The sequence below is a fragment of the Euwallacea similis genome, chromosome 28 (genome assembly GCF_039881205.1).
Source record: "Euwallacea similis isolate ESF13 chromosome 28, ESF131.1, whole genome shotgun sequence".
Classification (NCBI taxonomy): Eukaryota; Metazoa; Arthropoda; class Insecta; order Coleoptera; family Curculionidae; genus Euwallacea; species Euwallacea similis.
In genome coordinates this window covers 1,272,214-1,295,720 of record NC_089636.1, presented here as the reverse complement: position 1 = coordinate 1,295,720, position 23,507 = coordinate 1,272,214, and the positions used below count along the sequence as shown (strand labels likewise).

At 37.4% G+C, this 23,507-nt stretch overlaps 6 protein-coding genes and 1 pseudogene across 6 annotated transcripts; 3 read left to right on the top strand and 4 right to left on the bottom strand.

The window, feature by feature from the left end:
• Positions 1 to 16: 16 nt before the first annotated feature.
• On the bottom strand, positions 17 to 1,088 carry LOC136417374 (BRISC and BRCA1-A complex member 1-like). The gene has a single exon (XM_066403043.1). It carries the CDS (start codon positions 1,038 to 1,040, stop codon positions 72 to 74), a length of 969 nt encoding a protein of 322 aa, XP_066259140.1. The 5' UTR covers positions 1,041 to 1,088; the 3' UTR covers positions 17 to 71.
• Positions 1,089 to 1,232: 144 nt separating this feature from the next.
• On the top strand, positions 1,233 to 23,284 carry APC4 (anaphase-promoting complex subunit 4). The gene is made up of 5 exons (XM_066403186.1): positions 1,233 to 1,574; positions 3,169 to 3,458; positions 3,617 to 4,109; positions 4,165 to 4,400; positions 21,991 to 23,284. The coding sequence occupies exons 1-5, from the start codon at positions 1,469 to 1,471 to the stop codon at positions 23,107 to 23,109; spliced, it is 2,244 nt and encodes a 747-aa protein (XP_066259283.1). The 5' UTR covers positions 1,233 to 1,468; the 3' UTR covers positions 23,110 to 23,284.
• LOC136417500 (beta-1,3-glucan-binding protein-like) lies at positions 6,193 to 7,608 on the bottom strand. The gene has a single exon (XM_066403211.1). The coding sequence runs from the start codon at positions 7,469 to 7,471 to the stop codon at positions 6,350 to 6,352; it is 1,122 nt and encodes a 373-aa protein (XP_066259308.1). The 5' UTR covers positions 7,472 to 7,608; the 3' UTR covers positions 6,193 to 6,349.
• LOC136417498 (beta-1,3-glucan-binding protein-like) lies at positions 10,692 to 11,872 on the top strand. Its single transcript, XM_066403209.1, has one exon. It carries the CDS (start codon positions 10,728 to 10,730, stop codon positions 11,853 to 11,855), a length of 1,128 nt encoding a protein of 375 aa, XP_066259306.1. The 5' UTR covers positions 10,692 to 10,727; the 3' UTR covers positions 11,856 to 11,872.
• Positions 13,043 to 14,383, bottom strand: LOC136417497 (beta-1,3-glucan-binding protein-like). The gene has a single exon (XM_066403208.1). The coding sequence runs from the start codon at positions 14,221 to 14,223 to the stop codon at positions 13,090 to 13,092; it is 1,134 nt and encodes a 377-aa protein (XP_066259305.1). The 5' UTR covers positions 14,224 to 14,383; the 3' UTR covers positions 13,043 to 13,089.
• LOC136417349 (beta-1,3-glucan-binding protein-like) lies at positions 17,229 to 18,148 on the bottom strand (annotated as a pseudogene).
• LOC136417496 (beta-1,3-glucan-binding protein-like) lies at positions 19,685 to 20,902 on the top strand. The gene has a single exon (XM_066403207.1). The coding sequence runs from the start codon at positions 19,727 to 19,729 to the stop codon at positions 20,861 to 20,863; it is 1,137 nt and encodes a 378-aa protein (XP_066259304.1). The 5' UTR covers positions 19,685 to 19,726; the 3' UTR covers positions 20,864 to 20,902.
• Positions 23,285 to 23,507: the final 223 nt, after the last annotated feature.

Here is a 23,507-nt window from a genome sequence, read left to right as displayed (position 1 = left end):
CAAAAGAAAAAACAATAATAACTCATCAAGAAATCCTCCTAAGAATTTTATTTCCGTAACAGGAAATAGAATTATTGTTTAATTAACTTTTGAAAAGGTCTTTGAAATGGATGCCCCAACAGTTTGCCCATGCATTTCTGCATCCTTCTTATATTACGGCACACAGGAAAAAAGTAAGCTATGCCCTTCTGATCTAATGTCTGCAAATTATCAAAGATTGCTTGACAATGGTTGCTGACCTCCACAGGCTCATGTGTCATCAAAATGTCACAGACTGTAAACGGATGTTTTAGAAATGCCTCCAATGACTCGGTCCTAGTAATTTGTGGCAGGGTGTATGATCTTCCATAAAACAGTATAGTTCTCAGTACAAAAGGTGGTGGGAGGCCTTCAGCCAAAGGGGATGGCATATCAAATTTTTGTATTATATCAAATACAGTGTTCAAGTCAAAAATGTCTTCGGCCTCACATTCTTTAATATGGGACAAACAATCGTTTAGTTTCTTTAAGTCATTGGTGAACTCTTGAATTAAGTTTGCTCTGTTGCCATTCATTACCATTATAGCAAATTCATGATGAGGGTTTATGCCCAGTTTCAATTTTATCAAGATGCTTATAGATCTTAGAACCATGCTCAGTGGTGTATATCTCTGATTTCCTACTACGAAAGAAGTAAAATTCTCATCTTGTGCTCGGTCAATCACAAGAACAATGTGCTCCTTAACATCACTTGTAGGATAAGAATTGTTCCCGATACTTCCATCTCGTTTTTCAAATACATCAAATTCTTTCAGATACTCATGTTCATCATTGACTGGTGGTGGCGCAGGTTTAACTTTTACTTTAACTTTAGAGCTTTCCTCTTGGGAGTTACAGTTTTCGTTATTTGGAGTTTCCTTAGTGGTGACTTGCAATTCTTCTAAGGACTTTGAAAGTTCGTTTTGAACTTTATCTGTTTCAATTTTTTCAGGTGCTCTTTCCACAAACTCATCTCGACCTTCTATTTGGATTGGTATGATTCTTTCATTGTTTTTTGCCATTTTGATAAAGGTATGAACCGAATAGCTGACGGCACAGGTAATTTATAAATATAAGACTTTTACCAGATATCTTTTCTTGGATCTTAAATAAATATTTACAATAGTTTAACCTAAAAAAAAACAAAAAAACAAATAAAACTCAGAGCCTATTTCTATTTCACATTTCATCATCATTTGTAATAAGCCCGAGAGAGATACACCTATTCCAAGTAAATGTCAGGATTATCTTATACTGTCAAGTAACGGAAACCGGGAACAAGAATTATAACAGGTATAGGAAAAATAATAGGTTAAATCGTATCTGTAACTTAAAATGGTAAACTTTGATAGTTTAAAATAAGATACATTTTTACCATTTATTTATTAAAACTCATAAAATTAATGTACATCTTGAAGGCAGCACTTATGAGCCACAATCTGAATAGATCATGTTTCAAGGAATCAAGCAGTTGGAAGAGAAAAATGTTGCTAATGAAATCACATACATGGTATGGAGCAGTCGGATGGACTTGGTAGCATTTTCAAACACAAAAGGTCATTATTAATTAAGTATTTATTAATTCAGAGTGGGACATGACTTCACGTTCATAAAGAAAATGTCCTTAGAATAAGCCAATACCTTTAGATGAAGCTTCAAAACTTGCAACAACACTATAGGGCTATTTGAATGAGAAATGATTGTTATCAGCTACAATCAACGGAGGTCCTGCAAGGTAAAAATGATGAAGATATAGCAACAGTAATTAGCAACTTCCTTGCCTTCTTGGTCAAATAGCCCTGGTGTGACACACAATTCATTCACTCTTTATCTGATTTATTATACAGGGTGTAAAGTTAATATAAACCTAAAAGCGCCTATATATTATCAAACAAATTGCCAATGCAGGCTGCTGAACAGTAATTGTCTAATGTATAGCAGTGTTTGAAGTATGGCAATAACCCAACTAAAAAATATAGTACAATGAAACACAACACTAATATAAATAGTAGACATACAGTGAACAAGAATAGTCTTTCTTTTTGTGAAATCAAAGGAATTGTATATATTTTACTAAAAAAAAAGATGTGTGGATCCTCTTTGAGTAGGCATGGATGACATTTTGATACCTATGGAGGAACAAGAGGTCAACCATGGACACATACAAAAATGCTATACATTAGCAAATGTCACATACAGAATTACTAACACAGAAAATGATAAAATTTACAAATCTGGCTCAAACATGTACATATAGAATATGTCCAAGATACAGGTGTCTGGCATTGGGATTTAGTAAGTGGTAAGAGATACAAACTCGGTTAAATTGAAGAAAAGTTGCGTGTTTAAGGGAGAAGTTTCACCATGCAAAATATTTTGCATAAATTTATGTAATATTATTTAATTTTTTTTTAATTACTATAAAATTAGTTTTGATTTCTGAATTATTTCAAAGAAAACGAAATTTACAGATTTGATATAGTTTAGATGGAGATAGGAGAAAAATTTAATATGGAAATGAGTTACATTTACCTGTAAACTTCTTTATAAACTTCAAAAAATAAGTATGGTTAGACACTCCTGTGTAAATGCTTTGTTTAAATAGATCACCCTCTCTATTAGCATTAAAAGTGGAACTACTCACCATTCTTAGCTAATACTAACTGAGGGCTTCATCAAACATTAAATATTGATATAATAATAATGACAATAGGGACGAATTTTTGGTTTCAAACTTGGAAAATTATTGATGTAGGTGCTCAACGTTTTGATAATTTGCTTTAGTTAAGTTTTTGTAGCATGCAAAACTCCATAAGGAGCAATTTTAAGTCTACGTGAGATTTATTCCCACTGTACAGAATTAAAAAAATTATTTTGATACCCTATAGAATAAAAACAAGCAACTTTTCTATGAAGTAAGTTTAGCTGAATTGCTTAATTTTTTTTACCGTCTTGTCATATATAGGTCCTTTATATTTACTATTGTTTCTGGAATATCCTGTATAAATATTATTTTTTATACTGTATGAACAGTTCGTCAAATGAATATCTGTTCCACACCTTTGATGATGCAATCACTGTTGACTACCATGTCCACTAACTTTGCGAGCGCAAAAACGAACGCAGTGTAAGAATGTCAATTTTTTCTAGGTGAAGTAGCTCTGCATCGTCTCTCTTGGACTAGGGCATGGGTTCTAGCACCTCCAAAAGAAGGAATAATCGTAAATGGAATTGTCTGGAGACCGGATGGGAAGGTTCTGGCCATAGCGTACAGTGATGGCAATGTATGTCTTATAAATGTGGAAACCAAGTCCACTCTAACGAAATTTGAGGTCAGTGGCGAAGTAAGTTTCATTTCTTGGATTCAAGAAAAACCGGAAATTCGACCTAAGAACATTTATAAAATTAAGGATGAAGATAAAGAAGTCGTTACTTTTGTGGTAAGTTGGGGTTTTGTAGTCCATGAAATGTGTAATATAATAGTGGGAATAGAAAGAAAGAAAAAGCCACTGAAGTGGAATTTTCATTGTGTTTTTCTGTTGAAATATATATTTTCACCATTTTGTTACCATTCTTCTAATTGCCACCTCATTTGCAGGATTTATCAAAACCATACATAAGAGACCCTCCCCCTGTTTCACATCTAGAAGGTTCCATAAATTTCGAAGACATCAAAGGCTTGAGCAGCTTTCTACAGGAACAGTCTGACTTCAACCTGCTGGTTGTGGGTACTAAAACTGGCTGGATTAGTATCCGAATATTTGGTTGCTGGAATTGTTTGGAATTGAATATAAACGATAAATTGGGCTTTCAATGCCAAATCCAAAACGTGCACTTCACTGAAAACCTGAGCAAGCTTTTTGTAACTGTGGCTGATATTGAGAGCAATATCAAGATTTATGTGTTTGATACGAACATATTCAAAGCACACAGTGCTGAGTTTTACCATGTGACTATGAAATATATCAAACTGTATGAATTGATTTTGTATTTAGAGAAGATTTTGGCTAATATCACTGAGACATGGGAAAGTATCTTGTTGGAGGTTGACAAGAAGTTAGCTAAATATGCCAGTCAAGTTCCTGAGGGAGGTGAGTGACGATATCAGAGATGACCCATGCAGAGTACCTAATGTGCGTTTTTAAGGCGTAACTGCTGATTTCTTGGACCTCCTGATGTTTGGAGTGTGCTCAGATCGAATGCAGGAGTTTCTTATATGTGACCTGACCAAAAAGGGATTAGAGAAATTTGGACAAACCATGGAAGTCAGTTATTCAAATATGCAGTCGCATTTGTTCAGGCACATTATCAAGTTTTCTCAGAACGGCACTTTTCATTTGGCAGAGTTAAAGGGAATGGCGGCCTTTGAAGAGAGGTTTGGGGTAAGTTCCCTTTTTCTAATTATTAATGTCCCTGAAGAAGCGTTTGTAGTGACACTCATTTTACAGCACCGTCAAAATATAAAAAAAATAGGTACTAATGTGACTCCGTATCTTGGAAATCAAGAAGTTTTACAAATCTGTTTATGTAGGGTCATAGAGTGCAATGATTCGATTAATTTAAGCAATTTTTTAAGGCAGTTGCTCCGCGAGTTTTCGAGATATCAGTGTTTAAAGATTGAAAACAGACAAAAAGTAGATACCTCCCCCTCTTTGAAAAGTGTCGGAAAAATTTCGGAATTATTTTTGTGAATTCTATATTGATCACCGATGCCTCAATTGAGGTCCTGAAACCTAATTTTACCATTATTATATCGTGTATAATTTGTCGAACCGTTTCATAGTGAAATACTTATCAGTGAAGTGTTGAAATGTTTGTTTAGAGCAGCTTTTTAGCGCATTCACCCTAAATATTGCTAATAGGATGTTTATATATATGTTTTACAACGTTTATGGTAGTTTTCTTCTGCAACAAAAAAAGAGAGGACGCTTTCACCGAGTCATCAAAATGTCAAGAGGATGGAGCATAGACACAAAGGGCTGTGAGACGGTAGTGTAATAGTAGATTATTGCTAGTTTCTCAAACGGAAAAGCTCGACAAACACTACTCATAAAAGGAAGTCAACTAAACAAGCATTTCTTAAAAAAAAGTAAAAAAATGTATATGTATCGAAGGCCACTTTTACCTTTTGCTAAAAGCTGAATATAATATTATAGTTTAAGTTATTTGAAATGAGGAAAAAGAAAAAAATAGTTTTTTTATATGTTTGCAGATGAATAAAATCTGTTCAATTAGTTTAAGAATTCATTAAATAAATACCTTGTAATTTAAAAATATAGATTTTTTAAAAGAAAGAAGCGTCTTCCCCAACAAAACCTAGCGCGCTAGAAACAAATTAAATTATATTGTACTTTCTTGTATTATGGTTAAGTAAAGTCTTCTCAAGAATGAAAAAGCGGCGAGAATTTTTTTTCCCTCACGCAATGGGACGCTAAATTTTTTTTGGATATTACGTGTAGTGAAATTTCAAGAGAAGCTCAATGACTAAATTAAGGTGAATAATTCAGGATCCTAAGGTAAATTAGGGTAAATTAAATAAGGGTTTTAGATTTGTAAAAAATCAGGGAAAATGGATTTTAACAAAATTAGTAGTGGTGTAGTTTTAAGGGTTAAGATCTCCAAACGCGTAGAGAAAATATCTTCGGGCCAGATTTCGATGGATTTAAAAATTAGTCTACTCGGAGTGATTCGCATATTTTTGCCATAAATATCTCCATTGTATTCTTCCAGGTACAGAGGCTTCGCCAAAATGTGAAAGAAGTGCTGAAGGTCTGATGTATATCATGTTTATACCATGATTCATTGATTTGGCTCAAATGGTAATCGTTGTTTGTGTGACACTATTTACTTAGTAACACTCATAGAGCAAATTTTAAATTTAGGAGTACCTATATAATACACAGGGAAGCCGGAGTCTCATGCGCTGGAAATCCGGTTTGACTTGAAAAAAATCAATTTAAAAATCATGGGAATCCTTATGGTTTAAAAAACCGAAATGAGAGGAATAACATAAATATAAACATGGATATCAATAACCGTAATTGGCATTATAAGTCTCTGAATCAAAGTTTCTTTTCATGACATGACAAAGGGACAAAAATTTGAATGCACGAGGCTTTGGCTTTAACGGTAATGTCAATGTATAAAAAGTGAACGAAAAAATAAAAACCTGCACATTTCCTCAATTATCTATTTGCATAATAAAGGATGATGACTAAAAAAAACCCTTAAATGGTATATAGCAATTAGCGCGAACAATGCCGTACGTTTACAATTCACTACTCATTGCGAGGTTTTTTTGTTTAATTAATCACCCGTAATTATAGCAATCTTAAATGGCATATATTTGTACATAATCAATAATAAAGTGAGACTGGTCCGTTCCTCTGTTCCAAGAGGACTCCCATTGGCTTTTACCCTTCCAGAAGTCGGTCATCGCAGTGGGTGAAGTATTGCTCCATGGCTTACCCCCAGGGTTGGTAAACCCGTCGGGGAAGTAGGAAGTTCCTCCAATGGCGAGATTGATAATCATATGGAATCTCTTGTCAAAGGGTGCCATTTTGGTGCCGCTGGTCCATGGATTCGGTATCCCGCTGTCCGCAAATTGTCCCATTTCATAAAAGCCACCGTCTGGCGGTGTAACCGTGCCAATTAATGCATCATCCACGAAGAATTGGAATCCATCAGGGTTCCAAACTACCTTGTAGATGTGGAAATCTTGGTCGTAGCCTGCAGCGTTGTTTTGCTCGTAATGAGTTCGGGGGTACTGGTTGGTTTCACTGGAAGTACCCCAATGGAGGGTGCTGCCCATTTGAGTGACCCCGATATTGACACCGTCAGGCGAGGTAAATTGCTTGTTTCCTCGGCTTTCCATGAGGTCAATTTCTCCGGAAATGGGCCATCCCCCGTAAGAAAAGTCGGTGGGCAGGAACCATAGAGCTGGCCAAAGCCAGTCACCGGCTGGGACCTTGGCGCGCACTATTGCCGTACCATATAAGAAAGAGAATGACTCTATGGTTCTGATTCTGGCACTTTCGATGGGGTTTAAAACGTTGGTTTCGGACCCCTGGCGGTAGCAGCCGTTGTTGTCGTTGTTAGTGCATTCGTTCCCTAGATCCAAAACTCCCGAATACAGGAAATTTTCTCCGTAGTCCTCGGAAAGATACGTTGGCTTAATGTGGAGGTTCCCGTCTTGCACATAACTGTTGGTTCTGTTGTTGAGGTAGTACTCAAACTCGTAATTTCCTCCACCGGCCAGGGTGACTTCGTGCTGCCATATGGTGAGGTCCAAAGTGTCGAACTGCTCTTCGAAAATCAAGTCTCCAGGACACAGCTTTGCAGGGGGATTATAGTGAGTACCACTAGCTTCAGTTAAACTAGCAACGTCACAATCCGCATATGCGTGAGCGGCGAGAATAAGCACCACAAGTGAGTTGGTAACAATCAACTTCATATTTGACGATGGTTAATATAATAACTGAACGAAGTTAATAGGACCGACTATAGCGCACGAAGTATTTAAAGTGTTTTTATATGTGACACCTTATCTCAAGTAGCTCTACCTACGTATCTAGACCAATTTCTTTCCGAGTGTTTTTACGTTAAAGGGTGCCTATTACACTAAATAAATTGATCACTTAAGTAAAATTTGCGTATAAGTGTTTTAACACTGGTACGTCACCTAAAGGGTTTGCTGTTGGCAAGGGTTTCACAACACACAGCCAAAGAAGCGTCCCGAAATCTCCGCGGTTTGCGAAAAACTTTGCGAGAATACTTTAAGCGGTTTATTCAGCCCAAATAACTATGTAAAACAGAACCGAACTTAACAAATTTATTATATATGTTAGACGTTTCTTTGCGTCTTTTAATTTATATTCGCAAATCTTTATGAGACTAATGAATTAATTAACGAATGATTTAATAATTCAGGTTTCTATGGGGGGGAAAACCCAAGTTTTTGAGATGTGGGGTTACGAATGTACAGGCCAAACATTTTAAATGGGTTCAAGTGGGATTAATGTAGATTATTTTGGAATTTTTGTGGTAATACAGTGTAATTGGGAGTGTACGAGGCCAAACCCACTCAAAGTGCAACTTCCATACCTACAAAGTATCTGTTTTTTGTTTTTTTCTTGTAGCAGTACTTCAACAGCTTGTAACTGAAATGGAATACAATTTCAAAGCAAAACGACGTTATAAATTTAAGGCGAACGTGGGAATTGCATGTATTTGTTACCCTTGATGTCAGAGTTTCTTTTTCGCTGGGGCATTTTGACGTCATTCCCCGGGAAATGTTCTGCACCCCACAATCGGGTCTTTAGGTCAAGATTACTATGCGGGCACCAGGGATATAGCCTCAAAGAAAAAATCTAACGAAGTGGTCTTCGGACCACTTGGGCTGGCCACGTGTGTGTAGTGTGACATTTGAGTGGATGTCTGTCCGTCTTCCAGAAAATCTATGTGATAGATATTCCTGCACAACTCTTGCATTATGTGCGGTTGCACCATCCTGTTGGAACCAACAAATATGTGTTAAAGCCAACGGGAGACTATCTAAGGCTTCCTTGAAATGCTTTTCAAGTAAAGTGTTTAAAAAAGAAAGGGCCAATTATTCGAATGTCAATATTCCAACCCACATGTTAAAATCAAAGCTGTTACTTCAATGTTGGTGACACTCTTTTCTGTATACACGGGGGATTTCCTTGGGTCAGTAATAAGTATTTCTGCTGAAAATTACGTTGTGTGTCATCTGATCAAATAATCTTATGTGGAAAATTTTGATTATTTTGTGTTTGTCATTTGCAAAACGTTATTTGCCTTTGGTCATCACTGTTGATTTTGAAATACCTGGCGTATATTGAATTTTCGGAAAAGTAATTGAAAACTACAAAGTGTGATATATATATCAACGATTTTGTAATAAAAATTGGTCTTAAAATGAGACATTTTTATGTTTCTTTTGACAAATGAATTTCCAGAGAATTAAACCAAAACCGTCATGTTGGAACTCAAAAAAACTTTAATGGAAAAGTAGTTTTAGTGTTCATCTTTTACCATAACTCGAGAAAAAAATTTTGAAAATTTCGCTTTTTTTTTAATAATTGAAAAATAAGAAAAAATTGTAGATCTATTTACATCATGAAAATGCTCCCTCGAATGCGCAACTTTTGCATCTGTTACCGGGCTGGACATACTTATCTTGGGTACCATGTATATAATAATTGTCGTTGAAAGAGACTGAAGAAGTTTTAAGAATTTTTTGTCGTAAATTAGATATTATTTGAGATCTTCAATATTTATTTAACTGCCTTGTGTAAGTCTGTTTTTATGATGTAAACATAAATTCAATGGTGAAAATGTATGCAGCGTCGGTCTTCACATTTTGACAATTTCAAAGTTTAATTTCATAAATAGTTAAAACATTATTAAAGCCAGACAGAGTTTAAAATAGTACGTTGAATTTTACTGGGATAAAGAATAATCTGACACTAAAAGAATGTTGGTGGCAAAGCAATAAACCAAAGGGGTTCACAAATTCCCAATATGTGTAATTTCGAGGTCTTCACTATACGTCGAAAAAGCGCAGACCGAGAAACCTTGCGACATATAAAATTTACCAACCTCCAGCGATATTCTTTTGCGGGAAAACCGGTATCATTGACCACTATCTTAACGATAATTATGTATTGCTTTTGAACATATATTCTTGGCCTGAAGAGCCAGAATAAAAAAAAAACATTAATGTATTGAAAATAACATAAAGTACTGTTCCCGATTTCATTATTGCAATTTTGGAAAGGAAGAGCTGTTCTTATGGCTCCATGTTTATATGGATGTTTATATAAACAAGGTCGATTTGAATTCGATTTTGGACTCCACAGAGTCTTAAGATATCAACAGTTATCATTATGTACCATTTTGGAAAAAAGTACTAAGAAATTGCTTTATGTCTTGGAAACTTTCACAAGCTAGTTTTGGAACAATTTTTTTAAATGTAATTTGTTTATTTGTTCACGTTTTGAATTTGTTTTCTCATTTGAGGAAGAAATTGCCGCCTTCTTACATAGGTGATTTTTTCCTGCCTGGTTTAACAGCTCATATCTGAATCTTGGGAGTCTCAACATTTTGAATAACCCCCAACTCCTACTCTGTACATTTTATTATTTTGGTTTACTGATTTTTAGTCCACAAAGAGAACATAACTAAATTGACCAACAATAGCTAAATAGACGCATTTTTCGAGTCAAATTGTTATAAAGTTTTATAATTTCCGTTAACAGTACATGCAGCAAATTAGAATTCCCCAAACACCCATTTCTGAATAGCACATATTTAAAGAGAAGGATCAAACCATTATTATATCAATAATATTTAATAGAGAAGTTTCGCAACGTGTGGTAATTCAACGGCGCTAAAATCTCCATTAAAGCAACCCCTCCCGATAGGGATTTTGCAATTAATCGAATATATTGACGGTAACGAGGATATAGAATATTCACATTATATTGCAGTTTTGTCGAACAAATCGCATAAGTTGAGCGTGATTTCCGCGAGAAAGCATAGAAATTCCAGATTTCAGACCAGATCACTTCAGTCTGTGTTGAACATGCTGAATATGTCTAATACAGTATGAAGAAGTATTCCAATACACTTTTGGTATATATTCCTACCACAAAGCCAAAACGATCGACTGGTTCTAGAACCCAAAGATGGAGTCTCTCCTCATAGTTCTCTCAGTGTTGTGCAGTTGCACTTTTAGTTTACCCCAAGACTGTATTCCTGCAGAAACCAGTGTTACTGGGAAATCTGCACAACAGCCCTTGTGTGCGGGAGATCTAATATTCGAGGACAACTTTGACGTTTTTGATCTGGAAAAATGGAAGCACGATATCACCTTATCTGGTGGAGGCAACTGGGAGTTCCAATACTACACCAATAATCGGTCAAACAGCTACGTGGAGCAGGGTCATCTGCACATTAGGCCTACACTCCTAATGGACGATTACGGGGAAAAGTTCTTGAAATCTGGAACTTTGGACGTAAATGGGGCCATGCCTGCAGGCCAGTGTACCGATGCCTCGCATTATGGCTGCACCAGGACTGGAACTTCAACCTATTACGTAAATCCCATAAAAAGCGCCAAAATCAAAACATGCGATTCATTTGGGTTCACATATGGGAAGGTAGTGGTGAGGGCGAAAATTCCCTCCGGCGACTGGTTGTGGCCTGCTGTCTGGATGATGCCTCTCTACAATAGCTACGGCGGATGGCCTGCTTCTGGAGAAATTGACATATTGGAAGCAAGAGGCAATAAGAACTTGTTGGATCGAAATGGGGTGAGCGTAGGGACGCAGCAAGTTGGGAGTACCCTGCATTGGGGGCCTTTCTCGCAATTCAACAAGTGGCCGAGCACGCATTATGAGAAAAACAACAAAGTTGGATTCGATGATGATTTCCATGAGTACACATTGGAATGGTCCTCACAAAATATCACATTCTATGTAGATGATGAGGCGATCGGAGTCGTAAACCCTCCTGAAGGGGGTTTTTGGGAATTAGGAGCGTTCAACCAAACTGATGTAGAGAACCCTTGGAAAGGTGGCTCCTACATGGCTCCGTTTGACCAGAAATTTTATATAATAATCAATCTGGCTGTAGGCGGAGTTAGTTACTTCGCAGATGATAATTTTAATAAGGGCGGAAAACCTTGGAAAAACAATTCGACGACCTCGTATAGAGATTTCTGGAAGGGTAAGGAACAGTGGCTGCCGACGTGGAACATGGAGAATAGCGATACTCATTTGATTATAGATTACGTTAAGGTGTATGCCATTTAGAAATGTCGCACATGTAGGAAGTAGATGTCAAGGTAGATCTAGGAGAAACACTGCATGTAGGAAATTAAAAATTATCTTGCCATTTTAATTTTTATCTTTCACTCAAATGTAAACAAATTAGGTATCAATTAAGTTAGTTTAAGATATCTCGACGGCTATTATTAGCATAAAATCGAATTGCTCAATATTTTTTGTACCTTGACAACAAATAAAATACATATAGTAATGCAGCTTTGAAACGTTAAAAAAATAGTATTTTATACCGGGCGATTCCAAAAGGTGGCTCGCCCTTATAGCTTTTTTGTTTTTAAACTTAGAAAGTTGAAATTTGGATGGAAGCTATATGAGAATAGAACCGATTGAATGACATTAATGACGTTTGCCTAGCACTTCCAGTTTAACCGAAAATGACCTCAATTTTTGATTTTTAAATATAATATCCTATAATTTTTTTCTTTTTTGGAATCTAGAGGTCATTTTTAGTCTAAAAGTATGTAATTAAAAAAAAATGTGTTTTTTCGTGTTGAGCTACGCCACTATGATTGAGGTCATTTCCGGTTATATCGGAAGTGCTAGATAAACTTCATTAATGTCAATCAATCGGCCCTATTCTCATATAACTTCCATCCAAATTTCAACTTTCTAAGTTCAAAAACAAAAAAGTTATAAGGGTAAGCCACCTTCTTGAATCGCGCGGTATAATAAGTGTATACGAAGGCCTTTAACGTACGACATTACCGAACGCGCGTAACAAATCAGGATGCATCGAAGACGCAAAGTTATAGAAAATCATGACTGATATATGAGCATTATGCAATATTGTTAATTGCACATGCATCAACAATACTATTAGCTGACGCTTTTGAGTGTCAAGAAGTGTTATGAATTTGTCAGTATTTCGACATGCCGAAATTGAAATTTCTAAGATTGGTTCATTGTGAATCGCACATGCTTCATAGAGGCTTTCTAAGCTGACTTTCTTTAAGTGGTAAGGGAGCAAAAAAACAAAATTTTGGATGTTCACTATCGATATTTCGCAATTTATTATTTAATCATCAGGATGCGAGAAGGGATCCTGGATGAGTTTTTTTACTGTCACATCATGCAAAAGAATATATCAGAAAACACAATTGGATAAATAACATTGGATTACAACATTAAAAAAAAGGGAAAAATACAGAGTGTCCCATTTAAAATTCAAGTGTTGATATCATTTTTGTGAACCAAATACCTGTTAAACAGCGTATATTTTGACATAATCAATAACAAAGTGCGACTCATTAGTTCCAACATTCCACGAATTTTCCCATTGTCCTCTACCTTCCCAAAACTCAGTCATCGCTGAAGGTGATGTATTGTTCCAAGGCTTTCCTCCAGGATTAATATTGCCGTCTGGAAAATATCCAACTCCCCCAATGGCAAGATTAATAATCATATGAAACTTCTCATCAAACGGGGCCATTTTGGTACCATTGGCCCAAGGATTTGCTAATCCGCTTCTAGCAAATTCTCCAAATTCATAAAAACCTCCTTCAGGGGGTGTAACTCTTCCAACTTCTTCATCATCAACCCAAAACTCCAACCTATCAGGCCTCCAAACTAGCTTGAATACATGGAAATCGTGGTTATACCCAATAGTGTTACGTTTCGTGAAGTGAGTACGGTAATATTGATTGGTAGCATAATTGACTCCCCAATGGAGGGTACTATCCACTTGTTCAGTGCCTATGTTGACTCCGTCTGGGGTAGAAAAGTTCGCATTTCCGCGCCCTTCTAATAAGTCGATTTCTCCAGAAACTGGATGATTTCCGTAAACGGAGTCTGTGGGCAGAAGCCAAATTGCCGGCCACAACCAGTCTCCAGAGGGTAATTTTGCTCTCACAACAACAGTCCCATATTTGAAAGAAAACGACTCGATGGTTCTTATTCTGGCGCTTTTAATCGGATTGAGAATGTGCTTCGTGGATCCAATCCGCCTGCAACCATAGCTGTGATTGTTAGTACATTGAGCTCCTAAATCCAAAATTCCAGAGTGCAAAAACTCCTCACCATAATCATCAGATAAAAATGTGGGTCTAATGTGCAGTTGAGAGTTTTCCACGTAACTGTTGCTTCTGTTATTCAAATAGTATTGAAATTCCCCATTCCCACCCCCTGCGAGGGTGATTTCGTGCTGCCATTTCGAGAGATCAAAAATTTTGAAGTCGTCCTCAAAGATCAGGTCGTTAGGACATAGTTTGGTGTGGGTGAGGTAGTGAGTACCACTACCGGTGGTAACACTTGGTATGTCACACTCACCTTTTATCATGCCGCGTGTATGATAAAGAGCTGCCAGTACTAGCAGTGCCCTATAGCAAATATTTATCATAGTTTATTTGAACAGCACTTCTAATGCGAGCTTAACATGTGTTAGTCGCCACTACTATAGTAGTAAAACTGGTATTTCAGTCGGTGGGATCAATACAAGTTTATGCAGATGAGATGTATGTTTATTGCCGGGTAATTGGCATTGTTGGGATTTTGCTGTATCGTTTAATTAACAAAACGGTTCATTGTAGTTTTTGCTGGCCTCTTTGACGTGTCAATTGGGAAGTCGGTATGTGTAAACTTGATAAATGACTGGTTGGAAATTCCTTTTTTTATATGGATTTTTTTATCTTTTCTAGGTTTTTTGATCACCATTTGGCTCAAACTCGGGGAAAAATACTTAAAATTTTATAAGAAATAGACGCGATAAAGGAAAAATATGATATTTTATACAGTGTTTGAAGAAAGTCGGGCAACAGGAAATTATTTCCCAAAGTTTAACAATTTATTAACTTGCGCAAAAGTTGAAGGTTTAAAAGTTTTATAATTTTTGATACAGAAACAGGAAAACTCACGTAGTTCTTGAGCACACTGTTGAAAAACCTAGTTAAATAGCAAATTCCTAAATCCGGCCACTTTGGCTAATTAGAGATATGGCAACGCCGCGCTTGTCATTTGTTTCTAACACGGGACTTAAAAATTGCGCATGCGTTTTGCACATATCATAGGAAGATGTCAAACAACTTTCAACGTCTGGATAAATCACATTTCCTAATGTAACAACAGCCTCGATTTTGCTTTAAAAAGTCTGAAACCTGAGTTGTACACTTGACGTTGAATTCAGATTTTGCATTGACTGCGGAACTGAAAGGTAAATATCAATAAATGTACTTGCTCCATTTATATTCGCCGTCGGATTTATCGCTGATCCGCCATCGAGTTGCCGTCAAGCACAAACCAATTGTATCTTTGGCGCTCGTAGTAAAACCGCAGCATGGCGTGATGGTCCAATGAATGAAATTCGTCGTTCCCGACATGGATGTGTTTCGATTTTTGAAGAATTGCGATATATGTATGAGTTATATTGTTACGTACTTCCGTATACATACAGGGTGATTCAGAGTTGTGGTGCCAAAAGCCTAGGGAGCATTCATCTCAACAAAATATGAATAAAAGTTCATGTGAACATGAGTGCGGAAATGCTTCGTTTCCGCACATACAGGTTTCCGAGATACAGGGTGTTAAAGTTTAAGAAAAAATTTAGTTTTTCATTAATAGCTTAAAAACGCTTCAGCCTTCCGCTTCCGCATAAAACATTTAAAACTTTGGATCAACATTTAGCTGAGTTTGGTATCTTTTAAAATCTTCCATTTTGCATCCATACTTCATTTAAGGTTTTTGGTCAGTTTGGTGAGTTTGGTGCTTTTGAAATGTTCATCCAAAGTTTTAAATAATGTTCTATGCGGCTGTTGTCTTTTCGGATATAACTCAAAATACATTTGAGCTGTTTTCGTACTGTTCCTATCAAATTTGCAATAAAGTCTTAACATATCTTGTTTCTCTTCATTTCTGAAGCTCATTTTCATTGGAAATCTGCGCACGCTCTAATCTCGTTTGAGGAGTTCTGTCTTATAGCGCGAACAAAAGAAAGTCTTTCGATGGAGTCAAGGCCAACTATATAATATTTCTTTTTATTTAAATATTTTGGTTTTTATAAAAGTAAATTATAAGAAGTTTTATATCAATGAAATCAGAATGAAACGTACTATTTTTCTGTCGAAAAATCCAATATGGCATCCATAAGAAAAAATCAAGTTGATAATGGTAGCCGAAAGACGAAACGTCGGATGGCAAATCTGAATATGTCATCGTGTAGCTGAGAAAAAGTGGCAATGAAAATGTGCTTACGGATTTAACCTTCCTTGTCAAATAACGCTAGAAAAAAATAAAAATGGATTCTCTAATTTTTAGTTTTTCTCGGATATCTTCAGAAGTACTCGGAAAATTAAAATTTCGAAAATGGTATTCGATCAAGCGCTAGACTGCGCAACTTTGCCCCCATTTAACCTTCTTCGTATCTCTTCTAGTTTCCGAGATTCCAATGGTGAGGGTCGAATTTGAAATACCCTGTATATTCAATTCATTGAGATCTTTCGACAGAGATTCTATTAGTAGGGATCGCTAGCCTACAATATCACAATTTGGCCCGTGAAGGCATGTTCTGGTGGTACCATCGGGTACTTTCTCAGGGTAACTATCATTGACGTTTCGGGCGGCTCGTTGCAAATTGCACCTAAGATCAAACATCGATCTTTTCTGGTCTATAACTACAAATTCCATTTTTCGGGTCCAATAAAATGCTTCCCGACTTTCTCACCGATGAGGTTGGGAAAATGCCACCGATATTTGAAACCTCACTTCCCAACGGACTATTCATTCTGTACACATCACGAACGGTCACTTGTGACACTTTATTTTCACACTTACTAATTCTGTTGTACGGTACACTGCTTCATAGTGCTTATAACGTTGTATTCTAGATCCGTTAATTTAATAAATAGTAATTAATAAATCATGTTAACCAACATGTGCGTTAATTGAATACCTGATACCATTTTGTTTGTAATTTTAAATAAACGAAAGAAACATGTATTTTTGTGGCAAATTTCGGCCATTCATCTGAGAGGGCTCAGTCTTAGGGATTAGCCCATAAAAAAGAATAGTGTGGAAATTTTCTGGCGAACAAATAGAGAGACATATCCTTCTCGGGCTAATTCCGAAGAGTTCTAAATCTCGCAGATTAATAGCCTAACTTCGTCAGCGATCTAACGTTAAATCCAATTTCAAGAACATACGTTGGGCTGTCAAGCTGCGCGGCTAATGCAGTGCCAACATTCATAGCTGACGCCGAAGCTAAATTTCATATCGAGTTTATTGGATTTAGCTTCGGTTATCGAGCTGGGAAAACTTAAACAATTCAAAGAACTTCATAGGTGCATATGCAGCCGCACGGCAACAAATCATAATTTTACAACATCGGCAGAAGATTTTATTTTCATTTATGCATTAGGCAGCGTAGTCTAAGATAATTCTCGAATTCTCGGTATACAAATTCCAAGTTGGTTCCCACCGTGACCGAGATTTCCAGAATTCAATGATACTCGAGGGCCAACCATTACTCCAAAGTTTTCCTCCTTTATTAGCGAAGTTAGCAGTGAAGTATCCGTTGGTGCCCCCAATGGCCAAGTAAAACTCCCCATCGAAAGGGGCCATAATGCCTCCACCGCTCCACAGATTTGAATTTCCAGTTTTGTCGTATCCACTATACTCCCAAAAGCCTTCTGTTGGAGCGTACACTGAACCCACTTTTTCATCATCCAGATAAAGAATCGCGCTCTTAGATGCCCAAACCAGCTTGAAAGTGTGGAAGTCTTCATTATGTCTGGCAGCCCTGTTTAATTCATAGTAAGTTACCCTCCACTGAATTGTCGCCATACATGGAACCCATAGTAATGTACTGAAAACTTGCTGTTCTCTCACTCGAACTCCTGAAGTGTTGGATAAGTCTCTATTTCCAAGGGTTTCCAGAAAATCAATTTCTCCTAATATGGACCAGTCACCATAAGCATTGTTATGAGGCAGAAGCCAGACTGCCGGCCAAAACCATCTCCAGGCATTTTCGCTCGAACCTCCACAGTACCGTATTTAAAAGAAAAAGAGTCGATGGTTCTAATTCAGGCACTTTCGATGGGGTTCAACACGTAGCTGGCACTTTCAGTTTGGACACAACCTTCATAACTAGGATTATTGCACTCATCACCAAGATCCAGAGTATCCGAGTATGGGAACTCTTCACTATAATCATTAGCTAAGTATGCAGATATAATATGCAAGTGTCTCTCTTGAGTGTAGCTGTTATTCTTATTGCCACGGTAGTATTCAAACTCCCCATTATCTCCCCCTAAAAGGATCATTTCCTGGCTCATTCTGTTTAGGTTGGAATTGTCGAAGTTGTCGAAAATCAGGTCTTCAGGGCACAGTTTGGTGGGAAGGTTCTAGGCTTCTTTTGAAGGTTTCACCTTCAGAACCAGCAATATATTCGGAAGTAACAAGAGCATATTGCGGAATAATGGGAAAAAAGAGCCTGCATGTATTTATAGATGAATTATATTAGTGTTATTGGCACCTTCATCAATCAGAGATAAACTGTTTATGAATCTATGTAAATATTCCGTGTGAACTTTAATATCAAACGATTTAGTGAGAGATAATTTCAAATAGGTGCATTCTGAAAGAAACATACAAAGACAATTTTCCAAAGGGGTCGAGGTAAGGTGGACAAAAAGTTATTTCTAATTTTGCTCAAACTTCTTCATTGGAGAATTTTGAGGAGAGATATCGTCATTGATGATTGTCCTGCATAAGAAGATTCACTATGAGGAATCTTCAGATCTTACGATGTTTTCAATAGTTGTAACAAAATTGTGCACAGTTTTGAATTGTTAGTTAATGAATTTCTCAATAATGTACCATATCTAGTATCCATATCTTCCCCATTGCTGCGGATTAATCTTTTGGAGCGTAATTATCTTTGTTCTTTGCTTGTCAGATGATAAAACTGCCACAGACTCTGAAGATTCAATGTAATCTTTGTATTTGTTTTTCAGTAGTTGTTTGATGATTTCCTTATTAACAGTCAATAGTTGGTAGGCGATATAGTGTCAGCTTAAATAGTTGAAATTTATACCCTTCTTCAGTTTAGGTCATTTTGTGATTAGATAATTGAAAGGGTGATAACTTTCTCAACAATAACTCCTTCTTGCGTATCAATATTCAGTTGCTCTATTAGAAATAATTATGAAAATTGTCAAAATCTATTGGACGTTATTGTATTTGTGTATAATTCTGACAGAGCGTCCCCATGTGAACGGCTCTGAATTTTCTGAATCAACTCTGATATGTCTAACAGACACATCATTATATTATATATGGTGGACAAAAATAGTGGAAACCGATTTATTTCTATACTTCAACATTCTGTATTTCGGAAATTAAGCGATTTTGGAAGTTTATATAGGATTTCCTTTTCTTAGTTTGACATAAAAAAATCCCTGCATATACTATTTTATAACATTTTCCCCACATTTGCTGAGAATATTCCGTTAGACTATCAGCGTAGATTAGAAGTGTTCAGGAGTGCCGTTTTACGTATCATTTCCTTAGTTGGAAAATTTTCATATTCATTAGATAAACTTCCGATAACTTTATCCAAATCAATCTTCAAATAAAATTCCAATTGTTATTGCTGCTTTATTTGAACCAATCCTCATATCTCGAGGATGTTTATCTATTAGAACGCAACTCCATTCTTCACTGATTTAATCAGGTGTTTCGATTAACAAAATAACTCGATTACATACGCTGTATTAAAAACGCTATTTCTCTATTGTTAAATATTTTTGAGATACGATAAATTGTTGAGATTAAGTCACTATAAAGCGTTGAATCGGGGGATGCTAAACAGTACTAATTTGATTTTACTCTGCTCTATCTAGAACCTCATCATGAAGTTATTACTCCTCTTTTTGTCGGTATTTTTAATTCTGGTGCAGTCCTCACGGGCTGAATGTGATGTCGCTAGTCAAACTGTGGCTAGCGGATCCCACCTCCTCTCCTCCTCAAAGATCTGCTCAGGAGATCTAATTTTCGAAGATAATTTTGACACTTTCGACCTATCGCGGTGGAACCATGAGAGCACCCTTGGGGGAGGAGGAAATTGGGAATTTGAGTGGTATCTTAACAACAGAACCAACAGTTTTGCCAAAGATGGGAACCTGCACATTAAACCCACTTTGTTAACTGATGACTATGGTGAGGATTTCATTTTTTCTGGTACCTTGGACATCAACGGATGTTTCCCTGTGGATGAGTGCACTAACGCAGCCTTCTACGGATGCAGCCGTACTGGTAGCGATACCAACGCTTTGAACCCAATCAAAAGTGCTAGAATTAGGACCGTAGATTCTTTCACTTTTAAGTACGGAACTATCGAGGTCAAGGCTAAATTGCCCTCAGGCGACTGGCTTTGGCCCGCCATTTGGCTTGTGCCTCGTTACAACAACTATGGAACTTGGCCCGCGTCTGGAGAAATCGATATAATGGAAAGCCGTGGAAATAAGGATCTGGTGGACACTTCCGGTGTCAACGTGGGTGCCCAGCAGGTTTCCCACACCCTTCACTGGGCACCCTCTGTTGCCACTAACCAATGGAACAGGACCCACTTTGAGAAGAACAACGCTGCTGGTTACGACACTGATTTCCACGTTTACAAGATGGAGTGGACTTCCGAAGGCATTAAGTACTTTATTGATGATGAAGCTACCGGAACCATCACCCCGCCTGACGGTGGCTTCTGGGAACTAGGCGAATTCGACAAGACCTCGGTAGATAACCCCTGGGCTGGTGGGTCCAAAATGGCACCTTTTGACCAAGAGTTCTATTTGATTATAAACTTGGCTGTGGGAGGAGTCAACTTCTTTAGCGATGATTTCATCAACGCTGGGGGTAAACCCTGGTCTAATACCTCACCTACGGCCCCTTCAGACTTCTGGAAGGGAAAGTCTCAATGGATACCCACGTGGAATATGGGAACCGACGATTCACACTTGATCATTGATTACGTTCGTGTTTACGCAGCTTAGAACGCGTGTCAGAATGAATAAAGGGTTTCTTTAATATTATTTATTGTTTTCAATGTGTTTGAAGCCAATCAAGAAAATAATTGTAATTTTTGCTTGGTGAAAATCCCAAAGCCGCAAAGCACGCAGATATTCTTGGTCCGGGAATTTTAGCAGCATTTTTGCATCAATTATCTCAAATTAATTCAAGTAGTTGTTTTGCTGGGTCGTTAATTAAAGATGAGGAAATTTAGGTTAACATCTTCATTGAGCATTATTTGCTCGATGATAAGGCAGTATTCCGGTTTTTCCTTAGTGGTTTTCCCTCAGTAGTTCATTGTTTAATTTTAATCAAATAGGGTTGAAGGTCAATAATGTAAATAAATGAAATTGAGAAATAATAGAATTATTGCTAAGTGAAGTATTTTGTTGACGGTCGATTGAACTCCGAACAGCATTTCAAGAGCGTTATCTGATTTCGTTTTTCTGGGTCTAAAAGCGAACTTGATGATTTTGGGTTCGTTTGAGTTTTTTAAGTAAACAAACAATCCGAATTGACTTAATTGTTTTGAGCACGTGAAAAATAAACTGGGGGCAAGCAAAAAATAAATTCCGAACAATTTCGACCATAAACTTTCTTTGAAAATGTGATATTCTGCTGCTGTGCATTCCATGTGAAAAATATACCTTTTGAAAATAATTCTGTGATAAGTGCCCTTTTCTCACTCAAGTTTGGAATAAAAACGACCCAAATATATCACGTCCCAAAAACCGCTGTGCGTTTCCCACATTCTTGGGGTCGGGCATGTCTTTAATTGCCTCAACTTTAGACTCCTCTGATTTTAGACTTTCGGGCGTTATTTTATGGCCCATGTACTTTACTTCGCTAGCTGCGGACCTTTTTTGTTTTTTAAACGAATATTATTATAAGAAACTCTTGGCAGTACTGGCTATAACCTTTTATTGTGCTGGAACGTTGTACTCCCCCTTACAATTTTTTCATCTATAAAAATGTTTACGCTTTTAGACGCAAAACTCACCGTAAGATACTTTCCGTTTACTAGATTCACGAACTCGTTCGTGAAAACTCTTATGCCGCAAGGCTGTAGAAATTTTTGCTTTCCTACATTCATGTAACTTCTTTTTCCTAGATTATCGGACTCAACGAGGTCCAAATCCAAAAGGCCATCCAATCCAACGGCGCTTTCGTGATCAAAGCCAGCGAAATGCAACAAATCATCAACCATTCTGTGATCACCTACAAGGCCTTTTTCCGGTGGTTGTATTCCGCCATAATGCACTTAATGGACGAACCTATCCCCGCCGATCTCCAGAAAATGACTCAGCAGGACCTCGTTTGTATAACTGAATTTCTTGAGAACTTCGATAACTATGGGCAAAGCGAGAAGAGTAGCGGCGGCGGGGGGAAGTTTGTAATGGAGAGATTGGGACAGTATTTAATGGACGAGAATCTCACAATTAAGCCTGATATGACCGGCAACGACTGGACTCAATTTATCGAGGAGAATGAGTGCCTGAAGAATTGTCCACAACTGTTGACTCATTACACTGAGAAGTCTTTGATACAGGTTTTCAAGGAGCTGAAGCGTGACATTGAAAAAGTGTTCGATGCCCCTTCGAGAGAGATTGAAAAAGTGGTTCTTCCAGTTGCGAGTCTGGATTGCCCCACCATGGGCAGTCCCCGCGTCATCCTCTCCTCGGTGAACGTCTCCAATGGATCGCCACTTTTAGCAGTCTTACAACCTCCTAAAAGCATTAACATATTTCAAATATTGCTCAACAATAAGGGCGACTATCACGCCACTGGTGCCAATTTCTTTTTCTCTCCAGAATCTGCACCCGATTCAAATCAAAGAGAATTACAACCAGAACCCTTCGACGTAATAGACATTCAGTTCTATTCCTCCAACAGTCTATCAGTGCTTCTGCAAGAGAGTTTCAATTCGCGGAGAGGAGGCATTTTCCAGTTATCCGCTCAGGCAGCCATTGAGCAGCTGCAGGAGATCGATTTTTCGAATCGTTCTGAGGCACTTCGTAGCGTGAATGCCTGGAATTTAGGACCGACGCATTTTAAGAACGTAAACATGCCCGTATCTAAATTCTCAGTTTCTGGAACTCGACGAGTGAGCATAGTCTTGGCCGAGAACAGGAGGAAAGTGAAGCTATTCGAAATGGAGTGTGATGAAGAGGAAGATGAGGAGGTTGACATGTCCGCGAGTAGTGTTAGAGACGATTCGTTTGCCATGTAATACGGACATTCTATGGATTTTTGTTGATGGCAAAAAGTAAATTTGTGATCGCAGTCATTATTTACCTAACGAGCGCAGAAAGTGATACTTTACTGTACGCTGCTTGCAACTGAACGATGCGAAACGGAGTGCGGTCCGCAATCGAGTGCGGTAAAGCACTTTCCAATGTGTTAGATATAGTACTTCGATGAGTGCGTCTGGGTTAACTTTGCGGTCTTATGAAAGTTCAATTAATTTTTTGCGTGCGGTAAAAAGCACGTGCGTTAAGAGGTTTCAGATGAAACACCGCATTGTTACACGCTCGTAAGAAAAAATAAATTCAGTTTTTAAAACGTTTTTACATATTTTTGATTTGCAACCCATATTTGAACTTCTTTTTACTCTTACCCAAATTCAGG

What these genes read in the sequence shown, in the direction of transcription:
- LOC136417374 (XM_066403043.1), bottom strand. Translation starts at nt 1,040, where the DNA reads ATGGCAAAAAACAATGAAAGAATCATACCAATCCAAATAGAAGGTCGA.
- LOC136417497 (XM_066403208.1), bottom strand. Translation starts at nt 14,223, where the DNA reads ATGATAAATATTTGCTATAGGGCACTGCTAGTACTGGCAGCTCTTTAT.
- LOC136417496 (XM_066403207.1), top strand. Translation starts at nt 19,727, where the DNA reads ATGAAGTTATTACTCCTCTTTTTGTCGGTATTTTTAATTCTGGTGCAG.
- LOC136417498 (XM_066403209.1), top strand. Translation starts at nt 10,728, where the DNA reads ATGGAGTCTCTCCTCATAGTTCTCTCAGTGTTGTGCAGTTGCACTTTT.
- LOC136417500 (XM_066403211.1), bottom strand. Translation starts at nt 7,471, where the DNA reads ATGAAGTTGATTGTTACCAACTCACTTGTGGTGCTTATTCTCGCCGCT.
- APC4 (XM_066403186.1), top strand. Translation starts at nt 1,469, where the DNA reads ATGTTTCAAGGAATCAAGCAGTTGGAAGAGAAAAATGTTGCTAATGAA. An exon ending in CAGTCAAGTTCCTGAGGGAG is followed by an intron (nt 4,110 to 4,164) that starts GTGAGTGACGAT and finishes TGCGTTTTTAAG; the next exon opens with GCGTAACTGCTGATTTCTTG. An exon ending in CCTTTGAAGAGAGGTTTGGG is followed by an intron (nt 4,401 to 21,990) that starts GTAAGTTCCCTT and finishes TCTTTTTCCTAG; the next exon opens with ATTATCGGACTCAACGAGGT.